This window comes from Epinephelus fuscoguttatus, linkage group LG21 (assembly GCF_011397635.1).
Source record: "Epinephelus fuscoguttatus linkage group LG21, E.fuscoguttatus.final_Chr_v1".
In the NCBI taxonomy this organism is placed as follows: domain Eukaryota; kingdom Metazoa; phylum Chordata; class Actinopteri; order Perciformes; family Serranidae; genus Epinephelus; species Epinephelus fuscoguttatus.
In genome coordinates this window covers 32,328,338-32,348,595 of record NC_064772.1, presented here as the reverse complement: position 1 = coordinate 32,348,595, position 20,258 = coordinate 32,328,338, and the positions used below count along the sequence as shown (strand labels likewise).

General features: G+C 42.8%; 1 protein-coding gene across 1 annotated transcript in view; it reads left to right on the top strand.

Moving 5' to 3' along the window:
• The window catches only part of mpp7a (MAGUK p55 scaffold protein 7a), a 183,171-nt gene that overhangs the window by 85,624 nt on the left and 77,289 nt on the right, over positions 1-20,258 (top strand). The window contains exon 6 of the mRNA XM_049564751.1: positions 7,550-7,681. Within this exon, the coding sequence (XP_049420708.1) occupies positions 7,550-7,681 (132 nt within the window). The remainder of the gene's footprint in view (positions 1-7,549; positions 7,682-20,258) is intronic.

Here is a 20,258-nt window from a genome sequence, read left to right as displayed (position 1 = left end):
TCAGCTACTGCTTCCTTTACTGCCGGCCGATAGCACTGTCAGAAGCACAGAAGCAGCCGAGGCCAAGGGAGGCGACCCGTAGTGCTTTGGTATTTTACCACTGAACTAGAATCGCAACAAAGATTTATTTCAAACATTCCACGGCTGTGAGATGCTACAAAAAAAAAAACGCCGTGTAGATCATACAGGAACAGTATGTGAATCTGTTCATCGAAACATCAAAGTGAGCTGGATCTTCTTTTTCTCACCTCACGAGTTACCACACGCTGCAGTGTGTCCGTTTTAGATCTGAAGCGTCACTCCTGGTGTTGTGAGGCTGAGTGATTGACATCTGCATATGTTCACAAACTTGCACACAGTTTCTCTGCCTCTCAACTTCATGACCTCTTACTCTTGGTTCAAGATTTGAGCACCTGGGCCTTAAACACTCTTGCTGTCTCCAGCTGGAACACTCGGCCCACAGTAGATGAGTTCCAGCACCTTGGTTTGGAGGGAGGGCTTTGCCTGTAACACACTTACGTTGGTGTTTTCCTGACATTGTGTCTCAAACCGTAGGCAGCATGTGGACTTGGAGGATAAAGCATTAAAACTTTTCTCTCTCTCTGTCTCCATCTGTCCTCCAGGGCACTTGATACCATACCAGCCAGGCCCAGTGTAAATCACAGGGCCGGGGGTGTAAAACACAAGCAGATGGCTGCTGCCTTTGAATGGCGTCTCTGTGCGATAGTAACTGTATCACTCTTAATTATGGCTGAAATGATCCATTCCTAGGGTGGGGATATAAATCAGGCTCTTTAAAACTCCCCTCTCTCTTTCTCTTCCTCGCCTCAAACTTTCTCTTTTACGATTCACACATGAAAAAACAACTTGCGCCCATATTAGCCCCCCTCAGCAAGACTAATATTGACAGTGATGAAAGTGCCAATTATGATGGCCGGCTGTTTCCGCCATCGTGTTTGGAGGTAGGTGTGTGTTTACAGGCTCGGAGAATGTGTTTGACTCGGGGCGGTGCGTGCCGAGGTTCAAGGCTTAGGAGGATGGGCGTAGGTGAGTGTCAAATCCCAGCTGGCCTACAGCAGCGTCTCCGAGGCAGAACGCACACAGCAGGGTCCTTCCCGCCTGGGCAAAAGCAGTTACCCTGCACCGATCCGGCAGCGCCAGCTGAAAAACGAGTGAGCTGGTGACAGGGCCGGGGGGCTTTAATGAGAGGCCAATGCCAGGAATGTACCAGCAGGTTTATTTAGTCAAGCTCAGTGATCTGTTTTTCTAGGATCCCTATTATGCCTAATGAACACAAACACATGAACCTGAGAAAGGACGGGACGCCTGGAAAACAAGGGTGGCTTTCCTTCATCTTTCTTTCCATCTCTCACTCTCCTTTCCCCTCTGCTGCAGGGCCCATACAAGAATATAACTCTAGATTTGATTAGGCTGCTAATCCACCGACACCGGGGCATAACAAGACCCACTGACTCATATCAACCCAGGAAGAAAGCTTTCATACAGAGACTTCTGTGTGTGTGCGTGTAAAACATTTGTACCTGTGTAGTTGTACTCACATGTCAACGGTCAGCAGCCAGGGCACGTACCATGTGCTATCTATTAGCATACAGCTGTTATTGCTACTTCCTAGAGAGTTTTTACAAGGAATTAGCTGTGGCTCTGTTACGGGTTGTTAGGCACGGCCATGGGGGAGAATGTGGTTGTGGGGAGCAATGCCAGATCTGAGGAAGTGCCATCGATGAGAGGACACTCTCAGGTCAGGATATTAGGCCTGATGGATAGAGTTCAGAAGAAACAGCAACTGGCAGGTCAGTGGAGGAAAGGTTGAGGTGAGCATAGGAGGGAAATATATAGTTTAATTAACTCTAATTAACTAATTAATTAACTTTAACTTAACTTTAATTAAATTTTTACTCTGTTTTGTAGTTTTTATTTACGACTGCAACAACCAGGTTAGTTTTTATCTAAAATGAATTGTTCATGTGTTTTCATTTATTAAACATTGAGTTTATAAAACTTCATAATGTAGGGGAGGTACACATTTCAATTTCCTGAAGCCCAAGGTCAATATGCTCACATTTAAAATTTGTTTTACCAATAAGACCGTAAGAGTTTGCTGTGATATAAAACAGAGAAAAGCAGCTGGATGCAGGAAATGTTTGATACTTGAATGACATTTTTGCTTAATTCATGACTTGAACATTTTACTGTAAGACGAGTTTGAGTTTAATTTATTTGCACAGTTTAAAATCAGACAAATTACATACAAAATAGCAATGGAAAATGATATCTTGGAACAGTGGCATCCCCTGAGGGGGGCCAGTGGGGCTGAGATGATTGCTGGCCCACCCACGATAGCTAATAATTAGAGGCCAACATTCACCTGGTCAACAACCTGAAGACGCTGTGTCTAGTTCATTTTTTAAGCTAGCCCAAAGGTAGATATATTCCAAAACTAGACAACCTAGTGTCGCGTTCACACCAGGCACGAATGAAACAATTTGCGCAAGTAAATTACATCTAAAGTCAATGTAAAGACATGATTAGATGCAAATTCCCACTGGGCGGCAAGATGGATGCAATGGACACGATGCAAATGCGCGAATAGCGAAATATGAATTCAGTGAGTAGCAAGATTTCATGTCATATGCTTATTTGCAAGAGCTGAAAAATCTGAACTTCATCAACCAATTCGTGCCGTGATAGCCAATCAGCATTGATATCCTCCAGGGACGTATGACGTAGAGGACATCCCAGCGAAAGTTAATTCATCGATTCAGTGATTTCATGCACATGTGACGCGAGTCAACACAAAATATTCTAATATTCAAACTTGTGCGTGTAATGCAACGTGAAAATTCGCATCACGTTTGGTGTGAACACAACATAAGACATGTTCTGGTACCAACCATATTGGCTTAGCTTGACGGAAACAGGGCTAAATAATGCTCCAAATTTAGGCTAAATTTTGGCAAAGGAACAACTGGCATGATGATTTTCAGCGGGGTCCCTTCAACTCTCAGCTTATCTGGATGAGGCTCTTTGGGTCCCTACGATTATCCCTTAAACTTGACGAAGCTTGTTCCTTTAAGTGTTTTTTTTTTCCTTACTATCAATGTACCTGTCAAATTAAAGCTGTGTATTTACTAGCCTATTTGAAGAACAAAGGACTGTCTAACACATGTAGACATACATAACACATTAAAACAGGATTGTTGTGTAACTATTACACATCAGATAATTAGTATTATTTACTGAAAAATAATAATCATTGGTATATCAGTATGCAATTCCTTAGCTTTCCATACTGACATTATTTTCAACTTAACTAACTTCGCCTATAACAGCATAACATAACAGGATTCCGGAAACTCAGTAATGGCTTATGGTTTCTGTGTGCCATTCCAAGATTTGGGATGTCCTGTATGAAAAAATTCTGGAGGCACCACTGTCCAGGAAAACAAAATGTTAAATCGTTCAGCAAAATTGTTGATTGTCAGTCAACTAATTGATTGGCAAATCGTTTCAGCACGACTAATGCTACACAGCATCAGCTAAACACTGTATTTCTGCTTTTCGGGCACCAGGCCTGCATGGGTGTCCCACCCTACTGGGTGTCTGACGGACGTCTGGCTGACCCACATGTTGTCGCGACCCGGATCAGGTGGTGTGACTGACAGTCAGACACCATAAAGACAGCCACAACACCACATGTATCCAACCTCAAACTCAAAATATCTTTCCATTTCCTCGGATTTGCTGCAACGGCACGGGCCCACTTTCACTGAGGGATATTTTCGGAAAACTCAATATGACGACAAATTAAAGCTGTATTTCTCGAACCCCCTGTGGGAGAAAAAACAAGAACAAGACGATAAAGAAAACAGAAAAAGAGATGGTGGCCACAAAGTCAGAAACATTCTTCTATAAATATTTGCCCTGTTATATTTCATTCAGCTCTGAATGAAGTGCTGCTTCCATTCACTGACTACAGCTGTTGTAAAGTCATGTATGTTCACATGTGGTGCTGAGTCTTGAAACATTAATGATCTCATCACTGCATTGTGGAAACTGCAACCTCTCCCTCTGTGTCTTGACATGGTGCTATGAACACAATATATAGTATGTTATATATCCAGCACAGGTTTGGGATCCCATTCAGTTTGCTTTTATTGTCCTCATCTGCAAACAGTTTTGGTTTCATTCGTTCCAAGAGAATATTTCAATACTATAATGACAGCATCCCCAGACATTCAATACAACACAAAGTGTGTGTTTATGTACGGTGCAGATGAAAGCCAGGAACACATTGTCAGGCCTGTTCTGAGAAAGGAACAAACTGATGCTGGGAACATTTTTGGAAACAAAAATGCATGAAAGATAAAACTGAAGAGGAGCAAAACAAAAAGAAGAGAGAGGATTAATGACATTGAAAGAAGTTTGGACAGCAGGACCAAGAAAACAAGAGAAATTCAGGGAGGAGGATGAGAAAGAGAAAAATATGGATTTAAGTGTGTATTCTTCTGGGAATTTGAGTAAATGTATTTATTTTTTGTCTGGTCTGTCGGCTAGTTTTGAGTTACAGCCTTATTTAGGGTTTGTATCAAGATGAAGTTTGGGGTAAGAGTTGAAATTAGGTCAAGATAAGTTAAATTCCAGTTTTCACAACTTGGATCTGAATTTTGTCACTTTGTCTGAGGCTTCTACTGGTTATGGTAACTTTGTACTCACCAAGTTAACAGCTAAAGTTTGGAAACACAGCAATATCTGCTACGTACAGCGAAGTCCAATGGAACAAAGGACACAAACAGCCAGATGATCTGACTGGTTTCTAACAAGCCAGCAGCTCAGCCACATTATCTTAAACACTTCATTTAGTGAAAAGCTGAAATTGAGCACGCCTGCATTGTCAGTACTGTCAGTTCACAGCCAGTTGGCACCATGGATCGACTACTGAATGGGCTTACCAGGCACAAGCCCAGGGCCCCCCGGCCCTCACCTGCACAATATCACCGGTAGAGACACATACCGACCAGGAAGAGATTCAAAATAACCACAGAGAAACATAGAGCAACTACAACAAAACTCAAAATGACCACAAAGAGGCACAAAAAGTTCATAGAGAAACATACAATGGCCACAAACGGCTGCAAAACAACTGCAAAGAGACACAAAATGGCTACTGTAAGATGCAAAGCAACTAAAAGGTTAGCCAAATGACCAGAAGAAGACACATAGCAACTACCAAAAGGCAACAAAGAGACAAAAAAATGAACAAACAGCCAGAAAGAGACACAAAAAGACCACAAAGAAACAAAAAATGATTACAAAGAGACACAAAATGACTACAAAGAGACACAAAATGACAACAAAGAGACATAAAATGACTACAAAGAGGCATAAAATGACCACAAAGAGACACAAAATGACCACAAAGAGACACAAAATGACTACAAATACACACAAAATGACCGCAAAGAGACACAAAATGACTACAGAGACCAAAAATGACCACAAAGAGACATAAAATGACTACAAAGACACACAAAATGACCGCAAAGAGACACAAAATGACTACAGAGAGACATGAAATGACTACAATGAGATGTAAAACAAGAGACACAAAATGGCAACTATAACATGCTAAGCAACTACAAAGATAAGCCAAACAGCCGGAAAGAGATACAAAAAGACCACAAAGAATTAAAAAAAATATGACTACAAAGAGACACAAATAATCCATAGACATAAAATGGCTACAATGAAATGCAAAGCAACTACAAAGAGACACAAAATGACCACAAAGAGACATAAACTTAGTACAAACGGATGCAAAGCAATTAAAAGATGAGCCAAATGACCAGGAAGAGTCACAAAACAACTAAAAACAGACATAAAAACACAGAGACATGAGTTACTACTACAAAGAAATGCAACTCAACAACAAAAACGAGCTAAACGACCATATACGTTTGTGTGCTACTTAGAGATGCAATCATTAATCAATTAGTTATTAATCTATTAAATTGATCGCTACCCAGTTTTATAACTGAGTAATCTCAGGTGTTTTTTTTGTTTTGTTTTGTTTTTTTGTTGTTGTTTTTTTTTAAGGAAGAAGAAATTCTCTGATTCCAGCTACTTAAATATGGATTTTGTCTGTTTTCTGTACTGCTGTCATTTTGGGCTTTGAGAAACACTAATCAATATTTGTCATCATTTTATAGACTGAACAACTAATCGCTTGATTAAGAAAATAATCAAGAGTTTAATCGACAATGAAAACAATGATTAGTTGCAGCCCTAGTGCAGTTTTGTGTTGCTTTTTATTGCATGTTTGTCTGTTCTTTTTTGTTGAACTTCATTTTTACTCTGTACTGTTTGATATTGTGTTTTTGTTTTTTGTTGTTTTTTTTTTGTTTTTTTTTTGACCTGACAAAGAACTACAGATGTGATTTAGCCTAAAGCTCTAATCTGATCCAGTGACATGGTGGTGACATTTAACTTTTAAACTGTACATGGTTCCTGTTAAATTGAAAAGAAGAATGATGAAAATAATAATAATTTATAGTATACAGTAGGACTGAGGGAATAAATAGAACCAAATCCTCACAATTCTACAAGACAAACGGTGTGTGTGCATTTGTACGTCTGTTGGTCAGCTTGTCTCTCGGTGGATCTGGGCCACAGAGCTCCAGTTGTGTCTCCTCCTCTCATCTGCTCCCAGTTAGCAACATCTTGAACGCTGTACTGCAGCATGCTCCCATGTCGTAAAACACACTGCTCCTCTTCTCACCATATCCTTCTCCCTCTCTCTCTCGCTCCTTCTCTTTCTCACTCTCTGTCTCCTTCTATACTTTTATCTGGCACATGGGGTGGAAGATGTTTTTCTCACTTCTCTCTCCCCCCTCTGCTCAACCACGGAAAAAGCAGCACGCGTCCAGCTGCATCTTGGTCCGGACATGGAGTCGTTAAATAGTTTGAAAAATGAACGTCTCAATGGCATCATTCTTGTCTGCGTCCCGTCTCTTTTTTATGTCTGCTCGTGAGCGTGTGAAATATCTGAGGCGACTGAGAACTTCATTACTTTGAGCCCGCCGACGAACAGTGCAGAAACATCCCTTCCCCGAGTGTTCACCACCTTGCCCTGGAAAGCATCGGTACTGAAAGTGATGGCCAAGGTTGCCCCCCCTACCTGCCAAACACCCTTTCATTCACAGTCCCTGGTGAGCAGTGGTCCTGAGCTGCTGCTGGTTGCCTTTAATCAGAGAGATGTATGGAGGGAGAGCATAAACCTAATGACAATTAACGCATGTAGCTACGATTTCTGGCTCCGAATGCGTTCAAATCCATCACCCAGCACCCCAATTCATAACCATCCTCCCTGCAGTCTCTGCATTTTCTCTGTCCCGCTCAAAGAAACGAATGATAGATTGAACTCTTAATAGAATGTATTGCTACACTGGATTTGCCTAAATATACAGAGGTAAAGCTAAGGCCTTAATGGTTTGACTGATAACCCTTGCCTCTCGTTTCTCTCTTCCTCTAGAGCCTCCTGTCGGTCCATGACACTATTGCCCAGAAGAGTTATGACCCCGAACTACCTCCACTGCCTGAAGACATCGACGACGATGAGGATTCCGTGAAGATTATAAGACTGGTCAAAAACAAGGAACCTCTCGTAAGTACCATTGTCAGTCATCTTGAGAAATTATGTGTTTGATTCGTGTGTAGTGGTTTTCAGCAGCTCCCAGAAGATTTGAAGATGGTTTTGGAGACTTAACAGATTGTAAAATATTATGTTTTCGAGGCGCCCAAGTGGCCTTGGTGTGAAGGCACCGAACCATAGGCCGCAACATCCCTGGAGCCTGGGGATGCCAGGGACCTTTTGTTATGTTGCTCCCCAATTAAGGGATAAAAAAATTTAAATCAAATTATGCCTTCAACATAAATGTATCATCAAGTCCTTTATTATTTGTGGGTAACATCTTTATGTCATGCAATCCTGCAATCTTGGCTCTGTGTTTACTAATCCCTGAGTGTCTGGATACCTCTTGTACCAAAGCAGCATCCACACCACAAGTCGAGCCAATACCATACATGCTTCTGAGGTACTCGCCTGTGGGAATCCAACCCACAACCTTGAAGTTGTAAGCACACCAAAACCGACCACAATTACCCTGCTCTTGGCCACGAGTATTTTCAGCCAGTCTAGGCTCTGTGTCTGCGAATGGCTTCCTTTTCTATCCTGGTCAGTGTTGCTCTCTCATTGTAACATGTTAGTCACGTCTACGCTCTTCAAACACGGTCCCAGACGTCAACAACCACCCGTCTGCCTCAGCCTCGGGGCCCTAACTCTACAGCAGCGACATCACTGCTTGCATTTTCACTCCACCTCTTGACCTCTGTCTGCATGGGTTGTCTGATGGCTGTGTGCATTCCCATCATGTCATCTAATGCAGCACATTTAGGAATGGGCTTCTGTAATCCCACAAAACCTAATTGGTGCTGGTTTTGGTCGCACCACATACTTTTAGGCTTTTTCAGCTTTGATTATTTTGTTTTGTTGCGATTTCTCGATTCTCTGGACTGACCTCTGAGTCCTGTGACACATAAACACACCACCACTCAAGCCCTCGACGGCCTGTCAAAGATCTGTCTGTCATCGCAGCACTTTGTTGTGCACTGAGGCCCCGCCCAGCTTTGATCTACGCCGGACGTGTCCTGGCCCCGGCCGCCTCTATTTTCACTTTGTGGTTTTCACCCTGACCACCATCTTGGCTCCAGGCCGGCGCACTCCTCTCACCACACCCCGGGGGAAGGAGAACACACCTAAGCCATTTTTGGGTCCCTGCCTATTGCATGTTCTGCGGAGCTGCTGAACGTAATAATGTGGCTTGGAGGAATTCTCGCTCTCCCTCTCGAAACACATTGTCGCGGGCGCTTCCTGCTCCAGCCTCTCCCGAGTCTGATGTTGGATTGCATTCCCCGAAACCATAATGTGATTTACACCCGCCCCGGTCAGCCTAATCATCTAGCTGGTGTTATTCCATAACATGACCTGATTCTTTTTGTCTCAGTGATTTGGCTCCTGAGAACATCTGAAACACACATTTACGACGTGTGATATTACCTGTTATTGCACAATATAGAAGGTGTTAATTATCTAGAATATATTTTTCTAGTAATATAGTGGCTCAGTTTGAGTTTATAGGTTAAGGGTGAACGCTGGTTATTGTGTGTTTTAAATAGAGAAGGGGCTCCAGTGTTCTTTCGGGGGTCACTAGTGGGTCACTTTTATAAATACTCCTCCATTTTTAAAGGAGGTTTCATTTAATATGGCTTTTTAAATGCAATATATCATCAGTATCGCCACAATATTGTTGCAATGGCTGCTTAGTTTTCTACCAGTACATTTAATTATGTTCATTCCCTACAGGCTTTGATGCATAACAGGCTAAAATCTAGATTTATAGCAGGAAATCAAGTCATGATAACTCCCAACCTGCATTACACAATACATTTTATTCATAAACGTAACAGCAGCAGCCACTAAATTTGCCATTGCAACAATGACATACACATTGGAGTACTGAAAAGCAAGTTTCACGAGACTGCTGTGGAGCCGTTTCTTCCTTGAAAGCCTTAGCTGCCCTCTCACTGCCCATAGGACTCACAGGGCACAACTGCTGCCCATAATCTCCTGTGGCTATAATTTAGGCCTGACCGTGGCATGGACAGGATTATGCTGCAGGGCATACTTTTTCTGTGTATGCATGAGAGAAAACAAGAAATACTAGTGCTGCTATTGTGCCAGTAAGCAGTCACAGAACTGTCATGTGTGATGCAGTTGTGTTTGTACTTGAACAGGGTTCCCACAGTCATGAAATACCTGGAAATGATATGAAATTAGAAAAACTGTTTCCCAGACCTGGAAGTAGTTTGGCTTTAACAGAATGTTTCAGAAAAGTTTTGAATATTGTCGTGGCTTGTGTTTAAAGTCTGTTCATAAAAATCAACGTTAAGCTTATTTCAGATCTCGTGCTGCGTTGCAAGACCATTAAAATGTCACCAGTATCACATGTTACACATCGACCAGACTGTCATTGCCAAGGCCGCACCTCCTTTTGGGGGAAGAAATGTGGTGACACATATGCAGCAAAACAGGAAAATGCCGAAAAAAGCTGTTGTGTAGCAGGTTAACTGAGGTTTCACACTGAGATCTGAGGCACATAAGGTACATGAATACTCACTGTCAGTGTGGTATATCTCTAAATAATGCTGTGACAGTTAATACTGATGGATAGCCAACGTTAGCTTGAGTGGGAGGCTACTGCAGCACTTTCATACAGTACAGCAGCATCAGGCCGTCATCTCCATCTAAATCTCTGCCTACACATCAAACAGTTGGCTGTTTACAGGTTCGTTATTTACAGTCAGCATTTAGCCTAACAATACCTGGCTCAATCAAATTACCTATTTGATTGAATTACATCTACATGTAGTGATGTCAGGATAAGCAATAGCCAGCTACTGTAAATGCAAGAAGCCTGAACATGACATAACAGCGATCATCCTTAATTTATTGAGGTATCTCGAATGCTCAGGTTCTGGCAAGGTCGCAAAACACTTATTAGACCCCGATCACACAGAAAGCATTTGGTAGGTTGCAAAACGAGAGGTGCACCGCGCTGCGCATTGCTGTGCCTCTTTCTTGTTGCCAGGTAACCAACCCGTCACGTCCTTACATTAACCTTTCCGTGTAATCAATCTACCATTTTGCTTTCCCCAGTTATTAGCAGTTAGCTCCTAAAATGTTGAGGCAGAGGGTGAGAGGCTGTCAGCAGATAAACAGAGATCTGTGTGGGTACATGAGACCCTAAAGAAGAGGCTGGATCATGGGGAGTACCACCAGTTAGTCCAGGAGCTTCTCCTCCATCATGGACGTTTCCAGGCATATTTTAGGATGACTCAGGGGCAGTTTGACAACCTGCTGTCTAACGTCACGCAGTATAGCTCTGGGTATCCAGCAATTGCTACCACCAGTTTCTCCTTCATTGTTTACCAACTGTAAACTTGTTGTCGTGACCATCAAAAGCGGAGATGACGTGAGGCATTTTTACGCTCTGAGTTTTTTCATCTCCAGGAGGTCAGAGCACTGCAGCACAAAGTTCATTCTCAATAAAATCAATTACAAAAAGGTGCCTCCTGCTGCTAAAATGCTTTCTGTGTGATCAGGGCCCTACACATGTCCATGAAAAAAGCGTTTGAGAAATAAGTACCTACCAGACTTGTCAAAACTGTAATCCAAACACACATCAATTTGCGTATCTCAAGTATCTTTGGTTTTCTATTCCCCAAAGAGCAGCATGGCCTAAGTGTTTTGTGAAGTACGCAAGTATGCAGCAAGTTGGTCGCAGTAATGTCTAAAAAGCAAGTAAAGTTAGAAAGCAGTAGCTGTTAATCTGCAAATGCCTGGGAAGAGTATGTGCAATAATGAATGGCTGTACCTCTGTGTAGGCCCACACATTTTAAACTACATTAATAAAGTCATGGAAATGGGGAAAGTATTAAGGAAAAGTTTTGAAAATTCATCAGTAAAAATGTGTGGAAACCCTGTTGGAAGCATGTAGAGAAGGGCTGCTTAAATGACCTAGAAGATCAGAACAAGAGACTCCACTGTGGCTTTTTTTGGGGCAGGCACTTGGAACATCGGAGAAAGACTTCCATCATCCTGTTTGCGTCCACACACCTTCGGTCAGAACCTGTGATTCCTCTCTATCTTGTGACCACTGAAGAATTACTGTGTCCCGAGAGAGTAAGACTTAGATTTGTCAAGTAGCTCCTGTGGGAATGGGGTGAAGTGCTGTAGTAATACAAACTTTCAGGACGAAAATAGGACCTCTACAGTTCCCACTATATACCGCTGTGTAGCTAAAGGCCTTTTCACACCAAATTTATGCTCCGTAATTTGTCATTCTTATGCGCATTAACCTTTCACACCTTGTCAGCGGTGAATATTTTCCAAAAAGATTTGTAGCAGGGAGAAGTGAACTCCTTCCCTTATCTCTGGTCTTTTTTTGCTGCTGCTATTTAGCATCTCAAAGCTCTCCTTTTCTTTCCTAGAGGTTTCTGTTAAACTACAAAAAAGAAAGTTGGGCAGCATTTTAGACTACATTAATGACAAAAATAGAAAGTAGTATATGCACCAGCAGCACCATATGTTCACTTCTGAACAGCTTGTAATACCATTTTTAGACAATAACAGTGTTGTTTTGCTCTGAATGAAAAATAAAATCCAGTGTCCCAGCAGAAGAGCCCATTCCTCCGTAACCTCACATACCCATAAATGTCCTAACATGGCTTTGACATATGTCAGAATTTTGCACTTAGTGTAAAATGGCCCTAATAGTCCTCCTGTTACTTTGTCATTTGTGGAGGTGAAGTTACTCAGTTTTTATGACCCCCTAATTTGACAGTACACTTTAAGGTTCTGCATCCACCTCTGGCCCCCTAACAATTGTCATCCTGTTCATCTTTAAAGTGAAACTGACCCTAATGAACAGTCAGATCGTACATTAAGGAAACAGCCAGTGGGTCAGATGCTCACGGTGAAGTCACGGCTATTCCACTAACCAATAAAAAACCCTCTAATTGCGCCGGGTCCTCATTCACCGCCGCACCAAATTGATTTGGATGTGCCCTTTAACTTGCAATTTCATATAATCAGCCTGAAATTCTCAAACTTGACATCATAACAACGCGGCTGTACAATATCTAATTTCCTTTCCGTCTCTCATTACTTTGCTTTCTTTTATTTTCTCCGTCGCTTTTTTTCTCTGCCTGCCTTTGTCTCATTGTGCAGTTCTGGTTATTGTGGGGAGCGGGCTGTGGTTAGCACGCAGGACCTTTTCCTTATGACTCATCCATTAAGTTAATTGTGATTAGTCGAGTGGATTGTATTCAGTAGCTCTGATTAATTACTGTCATTTCTCAGAGCGTGACTTCATGCCACATTTTGGTGAAACTGTAAAAACTCTATCTTTCAGGACAACCTCCCTTTTCTTCTTCTTCTTCCACGTTTTTCTGTTGTACTCCCTGCTCTCCCGCTGCTCTCCCAAACCGGCGGATTTATTAGCTCAAGTGTCGGGACAATGAAATAATTGGGTTTTGGAGAGCAGCATAAACATGTGCGCGCATACAGAAACATCAGCTCTGCCATGTCTTTTTATTGGAAGAATGTGTTATTTTGGATGAGGTTTCAGAACAGTTTTGGTGGGGGGCTAAATTTGAGCGTTTAGGGGCTTGCGTCAGCGCTGAGCATGTGGCGGAGTGGCTGATATACTGGTAAGGTTTGCCTCCGGTGATAAAGGGCTTGAGTGCAGACTGACTAATAGGAGAACTCTGGACAAAAAGTTGGAGGAAGCTAAAATGCACTGGTGTTACACAACTCATGTCCACCAGCCAAAAAAAAAAAAACATCCAGGAGCTTTGAGAGCTGAGAGAGGCCTAAAACATGAGCTACAAAGACCTCCACCTTAAAAAGTGATATAGTGATACAGCTTTCATTGCTGTTAATGAAACCTTAAATTACCAGTTTCTCCAGATTTATGTGTCATTTTCTAGGTACTGTTGCAGTGATGTGCCATATTTTGACTATTTGTTATCATCATTGGATGAATTACTGGCTAAAGAACATGTTAAAAGAATACTTCATCCCCCCAAATGACCATTTGTATGTCAGTTACTCACCCCCATGTTGAATTTGTGGAGAAAAAGACATTATTTTTCCTCATGGTGGACCAGGAATCCAAAAATAGAGAAAGATCTTGATGAATTGAAGTCATAGGGGGCATCGTTTAACAACATAAAACACAATTTTTGCTTAAATTGTAACATTTAAAGCACCTCCAACAGTCTCTAAGAGGAATGAGTGGCAGAGTGTTTTTAGTGAAAATGTTTTGTGATGCCTCACCTTTTATTTTCTGTTATCTTTGCCAACAGACAGGCAGCCAGCCACATTAACGTGTGAAAACATTGTGCCCACTGCCCAAACTCTGGTCTCGACCGATTAGCTAAGAATAGCCTCGGCTGCTCTGCACCGGGCACCAACTGTCAAATGGGAGCTAGCTATCGACCCCACTCATTCGCAATTATGGTTGGTAACAGTATTTGCTGTGAAACATGGTGGCTATCCTCGGGTCTCCCACCAGCGACCCCATTTTGACCTGCAAAAGCCTTTTAGCATTGTTAGCTATGTTAGCACCATTAGCTGTGCTGACACTGCTAACAGCGCCAATAGAGATAACTGTGATAGTTAACAATGCTTAAGAGGTCTCGCGGCCCAAAACTGAGCCGCTTACTCACCAGAGCGATCTAGGGGGCCACTCTGCATTGGGCACCAACTGGGTCAGGCGGGAGCTACCTAGCAACCCACGTCATTCGCAGTAACCGCTGGTGATTCAGGTTGCTGCGAAACATGGTGGCCATCCTCCGGTCTCCCCCGAAATTGTCCTTGTGAGTAAGCAGCCCCATTTTGACCTTGAAAACCCCTTTAGCATTGTTAACTATGTTGCTGACACTGCTAATGGTGCTAACAGGGCTAACAGTGATACTTAACAATGCTGAAGAGGTTTTGCGGCCCAAAATTGAGCTGCTTACTCACCAGAGCGATCGAGGGGGCTGCTCTGTATTGTGCACCAACTGGGTAGCAGCTAGCTAGCGACGCAGCTCATTCGCAGTTACTGTTGGTAACACTAGTTGTTGTGAAATATGATGGCCACCCATTGGTGTCCCATCAGATTGCCCTGATGAGTAGGAGGCCTCATTTTGTTCTGCAAAACCCCTTTAGCATAGTCAGCTATGTTAGCACCATGAGCCATGCTGACACTGCTAACAGTGCTAATAGAGCTAACAGTGACAGTTAACAATGCTAAAGAGATTTTGCGGCCCAAAATTGAGACGCTTACACACCAGAGCAACCTCAAAGAAGACCGGAGGGTTGGCACAAAGTTTTCACAGCAGCACTATTGGTTTGTGATTGTATTACTAGCAGTAATTGCCAAATGAGTGGCGCTAATAGCTAGCTCCTACCAGACCCACTTGGTGTGCAGAGCGGGAAACTTAAGAGCAGCAAATGTAACCTGTCGACTGACATGAGAAACCAACTAAAAATGCTCTGCATTAACCCTGGACATCTCTACACTGGATATATATGAGACTTGGATTTTGCTGCAAGCGTTGTATGAGTCTTTAAACAGATGTTATATATATATAGTTTTGCTGTTGTTTAACATTGTGCCCTGTGACTTCAACTCATCAAGAATTTTCTACATTTTTGGATTCTTTATTCACTTGGAGAAAAGAATTCCCCCAAATTCAGTCTAACACAGGATGAGTAATTGATGTTCAAATGATCATTTGGGTGGTCAAGTATTGCTTTAATTGTCATTTCATTGCTGTGGAGGAGCCGCAGCTTCATCCCAAACCATCCTGGAAAATCCCTGTCCTCACACACATACAAAATGCGTTAAGTAGCAAAAGACGACTTCCAACGCCCACAAAAGGGTACACCACAGCTGCTGGGGTGACCATTGGTATGATGTGAGAACATTAGAGGCCGACAGGCCTGCTGTGGCCGGCTCTGTTCCTCTCATTTGGATGTTCTGGAAGCCCAGTGACGCAGATGTAAATAGCAGACTTGTAGATGCTCGCCGCGCATGCCCCGCTGTTTTCACGTTCGTTTTATGCATCACTTGATGGCTCGTTCAATGCCACTCAGTCAGTGCTGGCTCTCATCGCTGTCAGAGAACCGTTCATTCACTTCTCCCACTCAGTTCATCTTTAGTTGTCCTCCTACTAGCACACCATCTTTCTCTCTCTACGAGTCTCTCTTGGTTCCACTCCCTAAGTAATTTGTTTAATCTGGTTTTGCTGTCAGGCCCGTTTCTCTGGGCACTTTTGTGTATTAAAATTTTTTGTAACACATTTTATTTGAGGTGATGTAAATGCATTATTGCTTTTAAGAGGTTACGGATTAATTATAATGCATTTTACTGTCCTTCAAGTGGAGAGTTACCCTTTCTCCCTCCTGTACACTAGTATGTGGACACCTGTTGTCCAGGGGCATAGATTTATAGATTCACCTATCCACATTCCTGTTCTGCATTTGTGCAGAATTGTTAGTACTGGTGTAAAATTGACACCCTATCCATCCCTTTCTCACTCACTTCTTCCATCCCAGGTTGTTAGGCATCATTAGCAGCCATAAAACGTCTGCTGCCAGGAATGTGACAGGATCAATGTCAGGCTCTATCACTCTCCTTCCTCTCCTCTTCCCCTTTTTCTCTTTGCTCCATGTTGTTGCACACACACGATTGGTTTTCCCATCATGACTGGGTGTCACTGGGTGCAGCTGAATGGAAACTGTAGACTGCAGGGTCCGTGCCATGCAGCTGGTAATGCCAACCTACATAGCGTCCTGCCTGGCACCATCTAGCATCAATCAATACAACTGTACCACTACTGGGCCTAGCCCCCCCATCCACCCCAGCCACTGGATACCAGTGGATCGGCTGGACTTCTCATTATAGACCCACAAATAGCACCAGTACAACTTGAGAGCTATAGAAGTTGCTGCACATGCAAATGTAGATGACATGTCCAAAGTTATTATTGTAAACGCTCCAACTGCGTGATTGATGTCAGCGGATTTTCTTTATTTAATAAGGGAGTTGATAATTACGAGACAGGAAAGTCTTGTGATCGATTCGGTTTTGTGACGAAATTGGTTTTCCATGAATGGCAGTCGCAGGAATGAGCTATTGGCAATTTGACATGCCATGCTTTTCTCATCTGCGGCAGGGCGGGCCTCCTCTGACACAATTGGGACGGTCGGATCGCTGCTGCTCTGATTCCGTTTGTCTGGAAGCCTTCACAAACACACTCGCTCAGATAGACTAAATACATCCACATTATTACGTATTTAAACTGTGCTGGTGTGAATGTATACAAACGCAGGTTTACACGATGAATAAAGTGTGAGATGCTGCTGAAGTCCTTGAAGAGACGTTCTTGATTGAGACAGTTCACAAAGAGACGGACTATATAGATGTTTTTGTTTTTTTTTAAGTGAGTTTTCTATTGTCTGTTTACATCAGAATGTGGAAAGCGAGGGGAAAGTAATGACACTGGCTGGGAATTAATGGAGCAGCTAATGAGATTAGAGCAGACAGCACACATGTTAGTGTTTTACAGATAGACCCATGTGCTTTAAAAGCAATACATCTTTCACTTGATGGATTAGGCCGCGGTGCCTTGGGAGCGTTGCAAAGGAAGATGGAGCACCACGCTCTAAAACATGAGGACAAGTGGAGAGCACTGCTGGTGTTGACTGGCTCACTGTGTCATGTTGTGTGTGTATGTGTGTAGTGCTCTAGGTTTGACTGCATACTATTTCCCTGCTGTGGTGTCTGTCACAGTGTGTGTGTGTGTGTGTGTGTGTGTGCGCGCGCACATAAATAACTGAAATGCAGGTTGCATTGTATGTTAGTGCTTTGTAGTGTACCCAAATGCACAAGGATAAAACACTACCAGCTCCCTAATTGTATTTAATGTAACATCATTAAGAAGTACTTCACTCTGTGTATCCCATAATGACAGCATTTTATTTCTTAAAGCACATACTGTGAAGCAGCTTACACAGACAGATGGTTTGTCCTGTACTTGAAGGCAAATGATGAGTCGTGCTGAAAGGATCCATCCGGAAATTTCATGTGAGGTACAGAATGATAAAACTTGTTTCTGAAATATGTCGTTCTAGTGTAGAGAAGTATATTTTACACAAGACCCTAAATTAGGGATACTCAACTTGCTTTACCTGTGGGCCATGTTTTCAAAATGCCAGGAGACCAGCAGCCAGTCAATAAACAAGCAATAGCACTTGTTAATACCACAAATTAAATGCCTGTTTTCAACCTTTAAGTGTTTGCTGTCGTCATTCATCTTTGCCAAGAGGCAAATCCAGCTTTAGCAGCCCTGCACAGGTCAGGTGTACGCAGGGGTGTTGCTAGGGTTTGAGGACATTCAAGGCATAGTTCAAACCACTGTTGGAGGGTGTGTTTTTTTTTATTTCATTTAACAAGCTCTGTGGAGATGCTTTTGTAGCATACCCAGACACCTTATTTGCAATTAAAGTACAATAAAATCCCAGTGTAAATCAACTTATTTTTTAATTGTGAGAACAGTCAGCAGGCCACCGGAGATCCTACTGTGGGACAGATTTGGCATGCGGGCCATAAGTTGAGTATCACTGACCTGAGTGATCGTGAAGTACATCATATCCTGCATACGTGTAAAAATGTATAAACCTGCTGCAGAGTCCTGCATGGGTCCATTTTTGAAACCCTGACCGACCCATTACCCGAAATAGTGTCAAAGTTAAAGCAGCACCTGGTGATAAAAGTCCCGCAACTTGACCCACACCCGTAATGTAACACACACAGGCTATAGTCACTCACATTAACATGGGTTTTCCGTTCTTGTATTAAGAAATGAGCAGAGGAAAAGTCTCTTTCAATGGCTGCGCTCGATGTCGGAGTGGCGAAAACATTCTGCACAATCACTGCCAGATTAGGACACATTTTAGCTCCTCCCACCACCGTAAAACCTCAAAATGATCCTCCTTGGGTGTCTTGAACTTGCTGTAGGCTGCCACCTCATCCTTGAGCTGCAAAGTTTCATGGCTTCTCTACGTTGGTGACGAATGTGACAGTGCAGTCAAAGGTTAAACTTAAACTTAAGTTTTCAGAGGAGTTTTACTCTTTAGTCATGTCATGTGAGTGAGAGAAGGGCTGGGAAATTTGTCCAGTGTCATGATATATATTAGATTTTCTCCACAACGTCAAACCCTTAGAGCCCTGTGCATGGGAGTGCATCATAGCAGTAGGTGATGCAGATAAAATACTCTCTTACAGTGTATGCTGTTATATGTAATGTAGTTTTTAAATGAATATTATAGATGTATGAAAAAAGAAATGTGGAAAATGTATTCAGAAACTGTTGGTAGTTAAAATAGTCAGGTAGGAATGTGAGTTTTTGGCTAATACAGCACATAAAATACCTCACACTCTGAGGTACTTAATCAAACTGACGCAAAAATCATTAAAAAATTACAATATTGCATAAAGCTGACATGGAAAAACCTCTGTGTTTGTTCATGTGCTTGTCCAACACCGAGGCCAGCGGCTGTTACACCACCCTCTTAGCCTGTCGAGTTGTGAATGTGAAAACACGCACGTCTTCCAAAGCCACATCTGAGGCATTCCCAGATCCTAATCTCACGGCCCTCTTAAATAAAATGTCTTCCTCCCATCATGTGTAATCATGAACGTGGACATACATCCCACCACTCCTGCTCTTTTCCGCTCTGCGTAGCGAGAGCCAGAGAGCTTCGGAGGCTGAATGTGGGCATTGTTGCCCGTCGGGCCGGGCGCTCCTCAGCGGCCCTGCTTCCCAGCCCTGTTTGGAAATGAGAAGTGACATGTGAAAGTGCTGTTTTCTTTAGCCGGGATAACGACAGGGAAAACACTAAACAATCCCAGAGCAGATAGACCTCTCTCTGTGACACAACTGTCTCTTTGTATGCGCTCATACTCCTCTCTGAGACAAGACAAACACACATACAGTACATCATGACTACATATCTGGCACTGTCCAGCTTGTAGCAAAGAGACGGCGATTCCACTCAGTCTACATGGTGATTCATACGGACAGTACGGAAAGAAATACACACTTTGGTTGAGATGGCCGCGCAGATTCACACACCCAAATTCACCGGCACCTGTCTGAAGTCCTGAGGTGGGCTGCTAAGTGTGTTTTCATAGCAACTGGGTAATGACTTGCGCTAACATTAAGATTTAAAGAGCCAGAGAAGGGAAAAGGAAAGAGGGGGTGGAGGAAGACAAATGAAGGTAAGCCGTTCCGTCACAGGGCCCTCTGCATCACATTACCTGGCAGCTTCTCCTGGAATCTCTCCCGCTCGCTATAATTATCATAATAATGACCTGCAATTTTCCTTTTTCTCAGTGTACTTGTTAATTACGACTGGAAGGTCAAGACCGGGGTTAAGGAAATAAAAAGAGAAACCAGAGCCTGGTGTAGTGCGAGACGGAGACTAGGAATGAAAAAAAAAGGGAAGGGTAGAGCGGGGGGAGTAGCTTTTATTAGTTGCAATCACAAGTGATTTAATAAAACAGGTG